Consider the following 15,958-nt stretch of genomic DNA (forward strand, 5'->3'; position numbering starts at 1 on the left):
TTCCTGGGGAGTTCCACCTATGGGTGAAATGCATGAATTTGTGCATGTTTGATTTAATCAGTTAAGGCCAAACTCTTTTACAAAATGGTTGCACCAATTTATAGTCCCATAGGCAGGTTGTTCTTTTTTTTTTTTAAGTATGTAATACACTCAAATATTTAAAAAAAATTTTAAGTTCCAAATGTTAAAGGAACAAAAAGACAATACAATGAAGAATCTCCCATCCCCAACCACCTCATTCCCTCCCCAGAGGCAATTGATTCACCGGTTTCTGGTGATTCTCCTCCCAGAAATATGCCATTGAATATATTTCCCCCCCCCCTTTTACAACAAATAATAGTATTCTATAAATATTGCTCTGAAGTTTGCTTGTTTCTCTTAACAAACATCATAGGCAATATAACCTGGTGGTCTTTGGAACAGATTGCTTGGATTCATATCCAGCTCCATTCTAAACTGGCTATGACCTTGAGTAGGTCATTAAATCTCTCTGTGCAGTCTATTCCTTATCTGTAAAATGTGGAAAGAATCCTAACTCAAAGGTTTTTGTAAGAACTAAGTTAATATACTAAAGCATTTAGAACTGTGCCTCTTAGGCTTGTAACTATTATCAATATAATTACATCAGTGTTTTCTCATTCTGTTTTAGAGTTGCTTGGGTAGTCTATCATATAAATGTACCACGATTTATCTTAATCACAATTGATAAACATTTAAGTTGTTTCCAGTATGTTGATATTACAAACAGCACAGGAAAAAAACAAAACAAAATAAAACAACTCTATCATTTCCCAGTCACAGCTCTGAGTACATCTGTAGGATGTCCTAGAATTGGAACTGCTGAGTCAAAGGTATTATGTGCAGTTATATTCTTAATAGATATTGACAAATTGCTCTTAATGGATACATCACAGATACTCATACATAATAACTTAAAGATATATAGAAACTTTAGAACAGAACAAGATAAGCCACTTTGTTGTCCAGATGAGTCAACTGATTCCGGGAGAGGGAAAGTGACTCACAGTGGTGGACTTCAGAGTCTTAAAAGACTTTATGATCTTATTCTTTAAATGTAGTCTCTGCCCCCAATGTGGGGCTGTAACTCACGATACCGAGATCAAGGGTCGCATGCTCTTCCGCCAGCTAGGCTCCCCTGAGCCTTAAAATTCTTTGAAGCCCATTTTAACATTTCATTATTTTGATGCTACGGTTTGCTTGCTTAATGGTAGTAATTTAATATCTAATTTCTCATTATTCTTTCCGAATTTTTCCCTGGGCTATTTTCCTATCCTGGATTGGTCACGAGCGCTGTCAAATGACCCTAGGACAATTCTGACCTGCATGAGATCTGCCATGTGACCGATACTCCTCGTCTTCGAAAATGCTGCCCTTGCTAAATTGCCTCTAGGGGCGCAAAGTTCCGCCAGCCGCTCCCTAGAGATCGTTTAAATTACAACTAGGGGAGCGAACCATGGCACTCCCGCGTAACCTCGCCGGGACCAATTTCGCAAGCTGCCGGTTGATTTGTAATTTATCTTTTAGACGAAAGGAAGCCCGCCTCTCGGTAGCGAAGTCGTCATTGGATGGCACGGCTGTCAGTCACTAGGACTATAAGTAGGGGAGGCCGGCGGCTCCTCCCTCAGGAAGGCCAGGAGCGCGCGGGGCGCAGTGAGTCCGGGGCGCGAGTCGCGCCGGGGAGAATCTCCGCCGTATTATCTGTTAGTCCGTAGTAACTGGAGTAGAAAATAGAAGGGAGCTCGCCTCTCCTCTTTTCCCTCCCTGCCCGGCAGGCGCGATGGCGGAAGCCGCGGTGACGGTCGCCGGCGGCGAGGTGGTGGCGGCGGCGGAAGGCTCGGGCTCGGCGGGCTTGTCTCTCGGCCGGGGCTTCTCGAGCTACCGGCCCTTCGAGCCCCAGGCGCTGGGCCTCAGCCCGAGCTGGCGGCTGACCGGCTTCTCCGGCATGAAGGGCTGAGGCTGCAAGGTCCCCCAGGAGACGCTGCTCAAACTCCTGGCGGGACTGACGCGGCCAGACGTGCGGCCCCCGCTGGGCCTGGGCCTGGTCGGAGGCCATGAAGAGGCGGCCCAGGAAGGCGGCCTGCCGGCCGGGGCCGAACCTAACCCCACCTTTCCAGCCCTGGGCATTGGGATGGACTCCTGCGTCATACCCCTGAGGCACGGGGGCCTGTCACTGGTGCAGACCACGGACTTCTTTTACCCCTTGGTGGAAGATCCCTACATGATGGGGCGCATAGCGTGTGCCAACGTGCTGAGTGACCTCTACGCCATGGGCATTACTGAATGTGACAACATGTTGATGTTACTCAGCGTCAGCCAGAGTATGACTGAGGAGGAGCGAGAAAAGATAACACCACTCATGATCAAAGGCTTTCGTGATGCCGCTGAGGAAGGAGGGACCGCAGTGACTGGTGGACAAACGGTGGTGAACCCTTGGATTATCGTCGGCGGGGTTGCCACTGTGGTATGTCAGCCGAATGAATTCATCATGCCCGACAGTGCAGTTGTTGGGGATGTGCTCGTGTTAACCAAACCCTTAGGAACCCAAGTTGCTGTCAATGCCCACCAGTGGCTGGATAATCCCGAGAGATGGAATAAAATAAATATGGTGGTCTCCAGAGAAGAAGTAGAGCTGGCTTATCAGGAAGCCATGTTCAACATGGCTACCCTAAACAGAACTGCTGCTGGATTAATGCACACGTTTAATGCCCACGCAGCCACAGATATCACAGGCTTTGGCATCCTAGGACACTCTCAGAACCTTGCAAAACAACAGAGAAACGAGGTGTCCTTTGTCATTCATAATCTGCCAATTATTGCCAAGATGGCTGCCATCAGCAAGGCCAGTGGGCGCTTTGGGCTCCTTCAAGGAACCTCAGCGGAAACTTCTGGGGGATTACTGATTTGTCTGCCAAGAGAACAGGCAGCTCGCTTTTGTTCTGAAATCAAATCTTCCAAGTATGGAGAGGGTCACCAAGCGTGGATCGTCGGTATTGTGGAAAAGGGAAACCGGACAGCCCGGATCATTGACAAGCCTCGAGTTATTGAGGTCCTACCTCGTGGGGCCACTGCTGCTGCTCTTGCTCCTGACAATTCCAGTGCCTCTGAGCCTAGTTCGTGAGATGGAATAGCAGAAGTTGTTTGGACCTTAGAGCCTCTGTACACAATCATTAGCGATTCTCAGAACTTTATTTTAAGAAGAAATTTCCAAAGAAGGCTGTCTGCCCTGCATAGTAGTTCCAGCGGCCCTTTCGAGGTGATTTGAATCAGCCCATCACAAGCTGCACATTCCAAGGCCAGAAGTAACATTTTGGACTTCAGGGGGAGGTTTGTTCATCTCGTATGTGGAAAAGGAGCAGAAAAACCTCTTTCCAAGAGGTTACTTCTTTCCAAGAGCAAGATGACGCTATTCTGGTTTGAGGGATTTTTTTCTTGGCACTCGGTTGTCTGCACAGGGAGTGAGGTTATTTATTAGAATTACATACACACCAAAAAAAGGTAAATTGCAAAATGATTTAGATCAGAAGCAAATAAGTTTGGACCAATACTGTTGGTAAATCTAAATTGTTAAGAGAGATCTTACATGCATTGTCAAATTCTTTATTAGATTTTTCTGAAGTACTGGCTCTTTCCTGCTCTGGACAAGAATTGAGCAGCTTGTCCAATGACTGGGAAAGGAAGACCTGCAACCATCTGATTTGGTCTCTGTTAATGACGTCTCTCTCTCTAAACCCCTTTAAGGACTGGGAGAGGCAGAACAAGCCCCAGAGCCCAAACCTTGGTGGTCATTAAGATGTTCAATCTCGTGCTGAAAATTCCTGGTGATTTAATCAATAAAGAGTAATTTCTAGTGAAACAAATAAAAAGGACTTTGTGGGAAAATTCTTCTGGCTAATGTTTGGATTCTTGGAATTCTGAATCTTTTACAGTCATAAAATGAACCAATTGATACATTTAGAGTCTGGCAAGTGGAGAGTGAGAATGTTTTCCCAGATTCTGGACCAGAGGATTTAACACCTAGGTTTAGGTTTGTGCCTTCCCCCTGCGTTGATAGCAGAGGACTCAAAACAGGCATAAACCCCAAGGACTAGCGGGTGGGAGAGGAAATAGCAAAAGAAAGGGGTCAACACTTCTTGGAAGATTGAAAGTAGGTGGAAGAAGGGTAACTGACTTAGAATAGAGGAAGCCAAAGTAAATGCCTTCAGAGTTGGAGAATACTAACAGGAAGCAAGGCAATGTGCTCTGGAGATACTAAGGGGTCAAGTGTGGGGATAAAGACAGATACTGTTTGGAAGCTTCTATACAACAGGGTAATTATAATTAGATCTTTGAAGTTCACAAATCTCTCACCACGTCACATAGCCAGATGACTGCTTCTCACCTCTGTAGGTAAAGGGAGGTTTACTTCCTGGAAAATGAATTTTAAAAATACTGCAAAGTTGGGGACACCACAGTAAAGGACAGGGGGCCTGAACAAAAACAAGAATAAAGGCTGAAAGAGATTGCCCCAGCCCCCTTCCTCCCCTTAACTATTAAAAACACAGTCCAGGAAGCTTATACCGCCTTTGCTCCTCTGGAGAAAAAGAATGTGCCCAGGAAAAAGACCTATAAACATTCAGGGAGCCCCTAGTGAAAATCCCTGTACCAGGAAGCCTCCCAGTTGAAAAGTTTCAAGCACATTCTTTTCAATGCCTCATTCTTAGATATAAGCGGTCAAGGGTCACCAGACATTTGAGGTAAGCCTCTAACTTGAAAAGAAGTCAAAGAAACAAAAAACTCAGTAAAGAGACAAAACAGGGAGCAGAAAAAAAAAAAAAGAAAGCAGAGGTAAAGAAGATAAAAGGGTTCATAAAAAGGTAATGAGAACAAAGCATTTAGAATATAAAATATAGCTAAAGTTTTTTAAATTCATTAGAATACTTAGAAGATGAAATTTATCAGAAAGTAGAACAACAAAAAGATGCACAATAGAAGAAAAAAATTATGGAAATTAGAGGTAAGCCTGGAGGTTCAACATCTAGGAGGAACTCCAAAAAGAGGTAATAAAGTAAACGGAAGAAAAAAAATACATGAAATGATACAAGAAAGTTTTCTAAAATTTAAAAAGTTGTAAATACCACACATTTCTTGACTTCCCAGCACAGTGAATGAAAAATGACCTACACTAATTTTATTAAATTTTAAAATACCAGCGATAAAGAGAAGTGTTTTACATATATTAAGTCATTTGAACTGCCAACAACCCCATTTTGCAAATGAGGAAGCTGAGGTGCAAAGAGATTAAGAAATCTGTCCAAAGTTGCGCAGGCTAACTGCTAGGCAGTGTGAGTCCAGAGTCCATTATTATTATTATCTTTTTTTTTTTTTTTAGATTTTATTTTTAAGTAATCTCTACACCCAATGTGGGGCTCACATTTACAACGGCAAGATCAAGAGTTGCATGCTCCACTGACTGAGCCAGCCAGATGCCCCCAGAGTCCATACTTCTAATCATTATGCTCTCCTCAAACCTTCTGGGGGGAGGGAAAGAGCATGTACAAAGGTCTGGCAATCAGAATGGTATCAGACTTCTCAACAGGGAATTGGAAGCTAAAAGACAATGAAGTAACACCTTCAAAATCCTGAGGGTAAATGATTTTCTCTGTGTAATTCTATACCTAGCCACATTTTACAAACAAGCACATTCCAAGGCCAGAAGTAAAAGTATAAAAAAATATATTTTTAGACATGCAAAGTATCAAAGTGGTTTCATCCCATGCACTCTTTCTCAAGAAACTACTGGAAGATGTGCTCTAGGAAAATAAGGGGGCAAACTGGGAAAGAGGAAAACATGGGGTTCAGGAAACCCAAGCCAGCAAAGGAGAAGGTGAAAGGAGGTTTCAAGATAACAGCTCTACAGCAGGCCTAGAGAGCGAGCAGCCTGGAACAGGCACATCACTCAGAAAGAGGAGCCCAAAGGCTCCCAGGAAAAGGAAAAGGGACCTATTTGAGTACTGATACATTTGATTTTGTGAAAAATTATATTGGAAGGTTAATGGAAGATGTAAAAAGAATTAGTGATAATTATATAGAAAACTAGCAAATGAAAAAAAAATGAGGCAGTTATCAACTCCAACAAAAAATAAAACCTTGTGTGACAAATGAAATGTAATCATATATAGTATTCAGCAATGAACATTTACATAGTTGTAATGTAAATACTATCTAACTACAACAATCAATCATTTTTAAAAATTCAATCAGCTTTTCTCCTACTCAAAGCTCTTAAATCACTTTCCATACAATCCCTGCTACATATCTCCAACCTCATTTCATGGCACTCGCCCTCCCTCTCTCACTAAACTCTAGCCCATTAGCCTTCCTGTGGAGCTCCAAACAAATCGAGGTCCTTTGTACTTGCAATTCCCTCTGTCTGGAGCCTCACCTCAGGCTCCCTACCTGGCAGGCTTGCCCTCAATCCTGTCTCAGCTCAAATTAAACCTCATAAAAACCTTCTCTGACATCAGCCAATACCTACCGACTCCCCAACTCATCACCTCATTTATTGGCTTCATAGCTCTAACCCTAATCTGTAATTATCTTGAGAATGTGTTAGTTTACCTTCTAAGTGTCCCTTTCTGCTAGTATGTAAGCTCCAAGATGGCAGGAGATGTTCTGTATCCCCAGTACCTAGAACACTGTCTGATCCGTAGTTAGTGCTCAGAATATATTGAATAAATGAGTGAGTGAGTAGGATAAAGCTGGGGACCCTAGCACCTTCTATGTCCACACTTTCCTTGCTCTTGGTGTCTCCTAGCGGTGGAGGCTGGTATCACCAATCTCTTAAGACAAGGCTTTGAAGAAGAAATTCAGGCCTTGGTTTTGTTTGTCCACATACACAGCTCTCTAACTGGTTGGAGTGGGCAGTACAAAAGGGGAGGAAAACGATGGGATGCGTCCCTGGCCTGCGTCCTCTTAGTTAACCTAGAAAGGATTAGGGGTTGAGAGCAAGATAGGCATCCATCTTTTCCTTGGGGAGGAGCTGGGCAGCAGAAGAGAGGCAGCAGGTGGTGGAGGGGACACAGCCTTGGGTAGAAATCAGAGCAGAATCACAAATAGAGGAAAGGAAGGTGATGGAAGAAAAGAGAAAGAAAAGGAAAAGGAAGCCAAATGCAGAAAAGAAAAAGGAGAGGAAGTTGAAGATAGAGGAAGAGAAAGATGAAGAGACAGGACGGAAGGACAGAAGAAAATGCAGTAGCACGGTGACCTCAGCTCATACCAAAAATATTGAGTTGCCTCTTTTACTCCCTTGTGGGGGTAGGGAGATTTCTTTCACTTGATGAGGAGCATTGGGGGGTACTGGTGAGCTTCAACATTCACCTTTCTGGGTGATCTCAGATAAGTCTCTGGGCCTCAGTTTCTTCATCTGTAAAATAGGCACAGCCATACCCACCTACAGCAGGGAAGTCATGGAGAGGATCCCATGAGACATGGTCCTATAAATTAGTATTTATTAGATCTAATCAAGTACCAGGCCCTGGGGAAACAAAAGCCTGACACTGCTTCTGTTCTCCAGGAGACTCAGTCTAAAAGGAGATCTAGAACAGGGACACCCATCACCCCAAAATCAAGACGAAGAATGGTAAGTGACATATGGATTAGAGTGGATTAAGTGCTATAGGAGGTCAAATTATTTCCATTTTGGAGGAAGTTTAGGAAGGCTTCCCAGAGGAGGTGGCTTTGAAGCAGAGCTCTGCAGAATGAGTAGAATTTAGGTTTGGATATGCAGAGAAGGGGGAATGGGCATTCCAGATATGAGCAAAATTAGGGAGAGTGGGGACCATCTGGCTGGATTTAAGCATGGGTGTAGGGGAATAAGTCTGGATACATAGATTGGGGAAGGACTTCTCTCTCTCTCTTTTTTAAGTAAGCTCTACACCCAATGTGGGGCTTGAACTCATGACCCTGAGATCAGGAGTCACATGCTCTACTGACTAAGCCAGCCAGGTGCCCTAGGAAGGGCTTCTAAAGGTGTTGGGGACTCCCCAGCCTGAATGGGCTAGCCTGGAGATTTCTCAAAACCTCTGTCATGACTCCCCCTGAAAAACTTAATAAGAACAAATACTTTTAATTATAGTAGCATCATTTCTGCCATCCCTCAGTTCAAAACCAACCAGGTCAATGGCTCTACCTCCAGTAAGAACAGCACTGTGATACAAACAAAATACACATTGTCCCAGCCTTCCCAGCACACACATGAAGGGTCCTTGGAGACCGCCTAGGCCAGAGCCCCATTACATAGATAGGGAAATCATGGCTCAGAGAAAAGGAACAATCTCCCCAAGGGCATTGGTGTGTGGGTTCCCAATCATCTGATTCTTAGTTTGCCATCATCCTCTATTATCTCTAGGATCTTAGCAGCCCAGGTTCCCTACCCCCATACCACCCACCCAGTTTATGGGTCTCTGTTACTTTGTTCTCCAATCGTTGCCATCTCTTCCACTCCAGTGTTTTCCAAAAGCCATACTGGGATCAGTTGCACATGGTTGGGTCCAGTGGTGAAGGCAGCCAAACTCTTGCATAACAGAAGGACAGTGTGTGCATGCTCATGTTTGCTTGTCCCAGCCTGCCCATCCTGTCATTAAATATTTATTAGCCTACACTGGGAAAACACCTTTGGTCGAAAAGACTAGGGCACCCAGTCCCTAAAGGGATAAGCTCGTAAAGGCTAATCACAAATGTGAACCAAAAGCCAAGACCAAGCACTTTGAGGCCCTGACTAAAGCAGGGAGGTCGGGTTGCTAAGATGTGTCTGAGGAGAATGGAGAAAAGTGAATGGATGTGGGGCAGAGGGTACAGAAAGAGTCTGGATGAAGGGTCCAGATCATGGGGCCAATTATATGTTCAGGTTTGTTCCCTCTCCCGCATGAGGGCCTTCCCCACCCCTCCAACCCTGTGCTGTGCTGGAGCTGGGCTTGCTTGGTCTTCCAAGGACAATGCAATGGAGCAAAGAACTGGGATGTTCTGCAGGATGCTTGGCAAAAGCCTTACAAGCTCAGTCAGGAGCTCCTAGGAGGAGGGCAGAGGCAGTCCCACAAAGAGTGTCTCCTCCTTCCTGTCAATCACCAAGGACCATCTGACCTGTGAGCTCTAGAAGTCCTGGTCCCTGACTCTTCAAAAATCTGAGATGCAGAGGACTCCTGAGAAAGCTGTGTTTTACATTCCAGTAAAAGGCTTTGGATTCTTGTCTGGAGAAGCTTAGCAAACATTGGGGTAGGTGCTATGGAAGGTACTTTCAGTTCCCAGATCCATAGGCAGCTCAATGTTCTGAACTTCAGACCTGTATGTCCACCTGCCTACTGGACATCATCTAGATGTTCTAGAGCCATCTTAGACTCAACAGGCCCCGAACTGAATTCATTATCTTCCCTTCCACCCCAACTTCTGTGTCCTCTTTTCAGCAAATGACAAAATTATCCATCCATTCACCCAAGCCAGAAACCCAGGAGTTACCCAGGACTCCCTCTTTTCTCCCAAATCCCATATCCAACTTCCATGTTGCCTAATCCAGCAGCAACTTCTGTGCTCTCTTCTTACCCTGCAGCTCAGCAGCATCCAAATCAGATGTCCACTCATTTTGGAACACTTTCCTCCTCAGCCTCTATAACACCACACTCTCGATTTTCCTGTTATCTCACCTGTCTCTTCTCTTTTGCTCAACTGCTAAATGTTGGAGTACCCCAAATCTTAGTCTTGTCTATCTAGATTCCTGTAGTAGTCATTCTTCTCCAAGTCTATGACTTTAAGTACTGTCTAATGACTGAGACTACCAAATGTGAATCTGTAGCCCTGATCTCTCTTCTAAACCTTAGTCTCATAAATCCACCGAATTGATATGTAGCTTCAATTAGCTTTGTTCTAAACCAAACTCCTGATGCCATGTGTGTTCAATCCTGCACCTCGCTTTCCTCATCCCCGTATGAGTCACCACCATCCACCATGTTGCTCAACATTCAAAACCTGTAAGCCATACTTCACTCTATCCTTTCTCCCATACCTCTAATTCAAAATCAACAAAGCCTATAGATCTAACTCCAAAAATATCTCCCCAATACATCCACTTCTCTCCATCTTCACTCACCATCAATCTGGCCCAGAGTCAACATCATCTTTTCCTTGGGCAACTGCAGTAACTCATTTCCCTGCTTCTACCCTTGCCCTCATTCTTAATACGGCAGCCAGAGGGCTCATAAATACAAAATATGATCATATAACTTCCCTGCCAAAGCCCTCCAAAGGGTTTCCATAATACTTAAAATCCAAAATAAAATAAAATATAAAATAAAATCCATGGTTGATCAATCTGATCTTGCCTCTTGTCACTTCCCTAATACCACATCCAACCACTCCCCCTTGCTCACCATATTCCTGCCACACTGGAACTCGTTTTGTCTTTAGAACACGCCAAGACTTTCCTGCTTTAAGCACTGGTGATCCCTCTACCTAGAGCTCTATTCCCCTTGATTTTTGCTCAGATTAAATGTCACTTTCTCAAAGACAAGTAACAGAAAACCCAACTAAAGGGGTTTAACCAATAAAGGGATTTATTTTCTTATATAACCAGAGTCTTAAATTAGGACCTTTCTGGGAAATAAGTGTCCTAACAATGTTACCAAGGATCCAGGTCCTTCCTATCTTCCTATCTGCCAATCAGTTTGTGGGCTAGCCCTCCACACAAAGATTTCTTCACATACTAACATCTAAAGGTAGAAACATCCTGTGATCTTTTAACAAAAGAACTGAGAATCTTTCCCAGAAGTCTCCAACAGACTTCCTAACTTCTCATTGAAGAACTAGGCCATATACTCACCCATAAACTGATCAGGCCAGGGCAATGGGGCCGCATGATCAATCAAGTAGAGGAGGATGAACACGAGAATAAAATCACGGTTATGCAAGAATGCAGGAGGGGAAAAGGCAGTTGAGCTGGTAACCAACAATGCTTACCCCATCTTCCCTGGATCATGCAATCTAAGGTTGCCCCCACTTTTCAAAGTGTTTAAATAATTTTTTTTTTTTCCATTGTACTTAGCATCATTTGAGGCAATATAGGGTAGGGGTTAAAAAAACAGACTCTGAAACCAAATTGCCTAGAACTGAAACCTGGCTACCACCTTATCAGCCGTTGAGTTAAATTACTCAATCTCTCTGTTTCCTTACCTGTAAAATGGGGATGACGGTATTACCTACCTCATAGGGTTGGTGTGAGGATTAAATATGTAAAATGCTTAGAACGGTTACCCTAGTTCCTATATCCTGGAGACATTCTTGTATCATTATAATAAATTTCCCTTTCTTGCTTAAACCCTCCCTTTCTGGGGTTTTCCACGGAGCGCCCCACCCCCTTCCCTGCTCCGTCATTTCTCTTTGGCGCCATCTGGCGCCCACAAGAGAAGCGACGCGCCTGCACCCTCCTCGCCCTCTGTCCATTGTCTCTTCGCGGTCGAATCTGGTCTCTATACCTTTAAGATGCTATCGGCCAAGACTGAAGAATCCGAGGCCGCGGGGTAAAGGGCGGGCTGCAGTAAAGTCCACAGAAGTAATTGGTCTTTCCTGCGGCTCCGCCCCGGGAAGTAGTCGTGATCGCCTGTGATTGGTCAGGGGCCTTGGAGGCGGGTTCCGAGCTTGGCGCGGTGTTGTTCAGGGCATCCCGACTGCTGCGTGGTGGGCGGCATGTCTCGGGCGAATGGGGACGCGCGTGGGGACACGGGGGGAGACGGCACTGCTGCTGCCGGCCCCTTCAGCTTCAGCCCGGAGCCCACGCTCGAGGACATGTAAGCCGTCCCTGCCCGGCCTGGGGAGGTCGCCCCCTTTCTCCCTCCTACTGGGGTGGGTCCTCCACGTGGTCTGGAAGAAGGCTAGCAGCTATGCTGGGGTCCCAGCTCGGCTGGCTGATCTCGGGCAAGTCATCTAACCTCCTTATCTGCAAAATGGGCTTAGTGATGCCCACCAAAGGCAGGGGAAATGGTGACGCCCGGTGAGTAATACCAGAACCAGCCTTGGGGAAATTGGGCTGCTACTTCCGATGCTGCTTCTGCCCGGCCCCTGCCCTCCAGGAGTGGGTGGTAGGACGGGGCAAATGCAGTGCTGAGAGGTGGGTGATATTATTTTTGCTGGAGGAAATCAAGGAGGGCTTCTTAGGGGGAAGTGTCCCTGGAGCTGCACTTTTGTAAAATCGGTAGGATTTCGATATGCAGAGAGAGGACTCTTCCTCAGGTGGAGGAAACTGCAGAAGCAGCAGCAGGAGGTGGAATAATGGAAAAGAGGGTATTGTTAGTTTTCCATAGAGTTGAGGGTCTGTGTAGGGCGCACCCACTTTGTAGACGAGGAGTCCAAGTCCCAAAGAGAAGAAATGATTTGCTTAAGGCCATCCAAGGAATTCATTGCCGAACCCCTAATACTTATGCCTCCATTGCATATCACTGAGATGCCTGCCTGGGCTGTGTCTTCTCTCGGGTTCTCTAACCCTGGAACCAGGACTTCCACACTTTTCTTCTATTTCAGCCGCCGCCTCCATGCGGAGTTTGCTGCTGAACGAGACTGGGGCCAGTTCCACCAGCCTCGGAACCTCCTGCTGGCCTTGGTGGGGGAAGTCGGGGAGTTGGCGGAGCTCTTGTGAGTAGATGAAGTCTTCTTGGAACAGTCTGTGTGTTATGGGGGAGGGGAACATTTATCTGATCATTAACCATCCATGCTGGGCTCTGTACCTGGGGATAGAGAGGACTCACCTGTCCCTGCCCTCTTGGGGCATCCCAGTCTTCTGGGAAAGAAAGGTGTGAAAACAGCAAGGCAGGCCCAGGTCATAAGGGATGGTGGCAGCCTCTGGGGTGGAAAGGAGGGTGTTCTTTAGAAGACCTACCTCCCAGTGGCATTCCAGCCTTGAGAATCATTTGCAAAAGCAGTGAAGTAGGAAAGGGCAAGTTAAATTTAGGGAGATTCTGAGACTCCTTCAGGGTAAGCTTTTCAAGGGAGAGCAAGGATTTTGTATCTGTTTTGTTGTCTGCCATGTCCCACGTGCCTGGTGCACGAAAGGCAGTAGATACCTACAGAACGAGTGATGGGGCTGTGGAATAGAGGGGTGGCAATATGAACCCAGAGTGACAGAGCTGGAGTTAGGAAGTGATGGAGTTTGGACAGAAGATCTGACCAGATTTGAGTGGTAGAAAGATCCCTTTCTGCAGGGTGGATTGGGTCACCAAGAGAATTGGGGCAGGGGAGACCTATGAGGAGGCTGATACAGATCAGGCAAGAGGTGGTAAGGCAGGCCTAAACCAAGGCAGTCACTTTGGGGATGGAGAAATGAGAGCACAGAGATAAGTGTGAGGGCAAGCCATTCATTCATTACAGATATATGAGCATCAGCTATGTGCTAGGGCTTCTAGAATGAAGCCTTGAACAAGATAGGTTCCTGGGGCTCCTGGCTGGCCCAGTTCAGTGGGAGCAACTCTTGATCCCAGGGTTGTGAGTTTGAGCCCCTCATTGGGTGTAGAGATGACTTAAAAATAGTATCTTTGGAAAAAAAAAAAGACATGGTTCTTGCCTTCACAGTACAAGGAGAGTAACAATAAATAAACTAATTTTATTTTTTTAAAAGATTTTATTTATTTATTTGACAGAGAGAGACACAGCGAGAGAGGGAACACAAGCAGGGGGAGTGGGAGAGGGAGAAGCAGGCTTCCTGCAGGGAAGGACCCTGGGATCATGACCCGAGCCGAAGGCAGGTGCTTAACGACTGAGCCACCCAGGTGCCCAAAATCCAGGAGTTTGGATCTTATTCTAAGTACAGTTGGGGGAATTTTAGCAGCGGAGGGACAAAATGTAATTTGTGGGTTTAAAAGATGGTACTGGGCAAGAGTAGAAGGTGAGTTAGCAAGCTTTCCCAGTGGTCCAGGTCTGGGGATTAGTCTGGAGTCGCAGTGGCTGGGGCTGGAGAGAAGTAGAATTGGGTCTTAATGAGTGAAATGTTCTCTTGGCCAGTCCTTGGCTCAGGTTGGGACACAGAGGTCTGGATGAATCATCTGCTGGGGTCTCTTCCCCACCCTGACTCTGCCTGGGGCCCAGGTGGGTTGAGCGGTCCTTGAAGGAACTTCCTAAGACATGGGAGTGCGTTGTTGCAAGGACTGGGGTGCTCCTAAGAGAGGCGGAGCCCATCGTCTTAGCTAGCATCTGTGTGTTCTGCCCCCAGTCAGTGGAAGCCTGATGAGGAGCCTGGCCCCCAAGCCTGGCCCCCCAGGGAACGGGCAGCCCTTCAAGAAGAGCTTAGTGACGTCCTCATCTACCTGGTAGCGTTAGCAGCCCGCTGCCATGTGGATCTGCCCCAAGCGGTGCTCTCCAAGATGGACCTCAACCGCCGGCGCTACCCAGCACATCTGTCCCGCGGCTCTGCCCTCAAGTATACAGACCTGCCCCATGGGGCCACCTCTGAAGACCAAGCTGTGGGGCCTGCAGACCTTGACTGTGAGTCCACAGGCCAGGCCTCAACCTAGAAACACGGGCACAGGACTTGCAACTCAGCATGGCAACTGAGAAGCAGAGAGTGGCCTGGCCGTGGAACTTTGTTCTAGTCTTTTCCTAACAGATCAGGGGCCTGGGGGCCCTATTTCATAAGGTCTGAGGCCCAAGAACCTCCAGAAGACAGCCTCCTGGTATTTTTCACTGTCAATAAAAGTTTTGGTTAGCAACTTCTAGATTCTTCCTGGAGGGACTGGGGAGGCTCTATCTCAGCAGGTACTAGAGAAGGGCACCAGGGATGCCTCTGAGCCCAGCTGCCATGTTTCTCTAGTATACCTCCCACCTACAGGGCAGAGAGAGTGGATTTCTGGCAAGATCCCTGTTTGATGTCATGCAATTCCCTTAGCCCTTCTGGGCCTCTAAAGGGGACCGGAGGCTATATGTAGTGCTGGTTAAGGGCCCAGATTCTGGAGCCAGGCTATCTGGGTTCAAATGCCATCTTTGATAATTACGAGCTGGATGACGTTCATCAAATTACTTAAATCTTTCTGCGCCTTGGTTTCCTCATCTAAATTAAAATAATGGTAGCTACCTTACAGGGTTGTAAGGTTTAAGTTGTTTTTAAGTAGAGTGCTTAGGACAGTGCCTGGCATATAGGAGGGACTTTCTAAGTTTGCAGTTATCTGTTTGCTTTTTCAACTCAAAACTTTCAGGGGCCCAGAGCAGGAAATGTCAACAGTTAAGAGGGTCCTGGGCCTAAAACCCATCTTTGTCCATCAGGACCCCAACCCTGTGAGAGCCTAATGCTCCTCTCCCTGGGCCCTCATCACAAATTAGGGTCAAGTGTCAGACGTGGAGAACAGAGAGATTCCTCTCATCTTGGAGACGGCCCCTTACCTCCTCCCCTGTCCTCCCAAGGCCAATTGCCACTTGCAACTATAGTGTTGGGTATGATTTACCCCTTGTGTGACCTCAGGCACATCACTTCCCTTTCGGGGATACCCATGGCCTACCTCCCTCACAGTGCGGAGTAATGCCAGGGAAAACCCTCCGAACTACTTTTGCTGCCCCTATGAGCCTAATTCCACATCAGTAAAATAAGGCATTCCTCTTTACTGGTCTCATTCCTTTTACTAATGACCTCACTGCCTCTTAACCAGTGACCTCTCACTTGCCAGGGAAAACACTGCCGATTAGAACTGCTTCAGCTTTGTATTCCCAAACCCACCTTTCCTCTCCCTACTAGTGACAGCAGGAACCTTATCCTTACTGGTGTCTTATCGTATGTCCTCTCCATGATGAGTTACCTCCCCTCTCTTCTATATAACCAACTTCTCTTCCTTTCTATCAGCTCTGCCACCAGCATATATAACGCATAATCAAGTTTCTTCCCTACTCACCAAACAAACCCAACAAACCTCCAGCCATTTCCCTCTTGCTTTTCACAGCC

General features: G+C 46.3%; 2 protein-coding genes across 2 annotated transcripts; both read left to right on the top strand.

Annotated features, from left to right (window-relative positions):
- The first annotated feature begins 1,627 nt into the window (after positions 1 to 1,627).
- On the top strand, positions 1,628 to 3,902 carry SEPHS2 (selenophosphate synthetase 2). The gene has a single exon (XM_036099800.2). The coding sequence runs from the start codon at positions 1,799 to 1,801 to the stop codon at positions 3,137 to 3,139; it is 1,341 nt and encodes a 446-aa protein (XP_035955693.1). The 5' UTR covers positions 1,628 to 1,798; the 3' UTR covers positions 3,140 to 3,902.
- Positions 3,903 to 11,664: 7,762 nt separating this feature from the next.
- On the top strand, positions 11,665 to 14,738 carry DCTPP1 (dCTP pyrophosphatase 1). Its single transcript, XM_036099804.2, has 3 exons — positions 11,665 to 11,831; positions 12,562 to 12,672; positions 14,243 to 14,738. Exons 1-3 carry the CDS (start codon positions 11,731 to 11,733, stop codon positions 14,541 to 14,543), a joined length of 513 nt encoding a protein of 170 aa, XP_035955697.1. The 5' UTR covers positions 11,665 to 11,730; the 3' UTR covers positions 14,544 to 14,738.
- Positions 14,739 to 15,958: the final 1,220 nt, after the last annotated feature.

Source organism: Halichoerus grypus, chromosome 6 (assembly GCF_964656455.1).
Source record: "Halichoerus grypus chromosome 6, mHalGry1.hap1.1, whole genome shotgun sequence".
In the NCBI taxonomy this organism is placed as follows: domain Eukaryota; kingdom Metazoa; phylum Chordata; class Mammalia; order Carnivora; family Phocidae; genus Halichoerus; species Halichoerus grypus.

What these genes read in the sequence shown, in the direction of transcription:
- DCTPP1 (XM_036099804.2), top strand. Translation starts at nt 11,731, where the DNA reads ATGTCTCGGGCGAATGGGGACGCGCGTGGGGACACGGGGGGAGACGGC. An exon ending in GAGCCCACGCTCGAGGACAT is followed by an intron (nt 11,832 to 12,561) that starts GTAAGCCGTCCC and finishes CTTCTATTTCAG; the next exon opens with CCGCCGCCTCCATGCGGAGT. An exon ending in GGGGAGTTGGCGGAGCTCTT is followed by an intron (nt 12,673 to 14,242) that starts GTGAGTAGATGA and finishes TTCTGCCCCCAG; the next exon opens with TCAGTGGAAGCCTGATGAGG.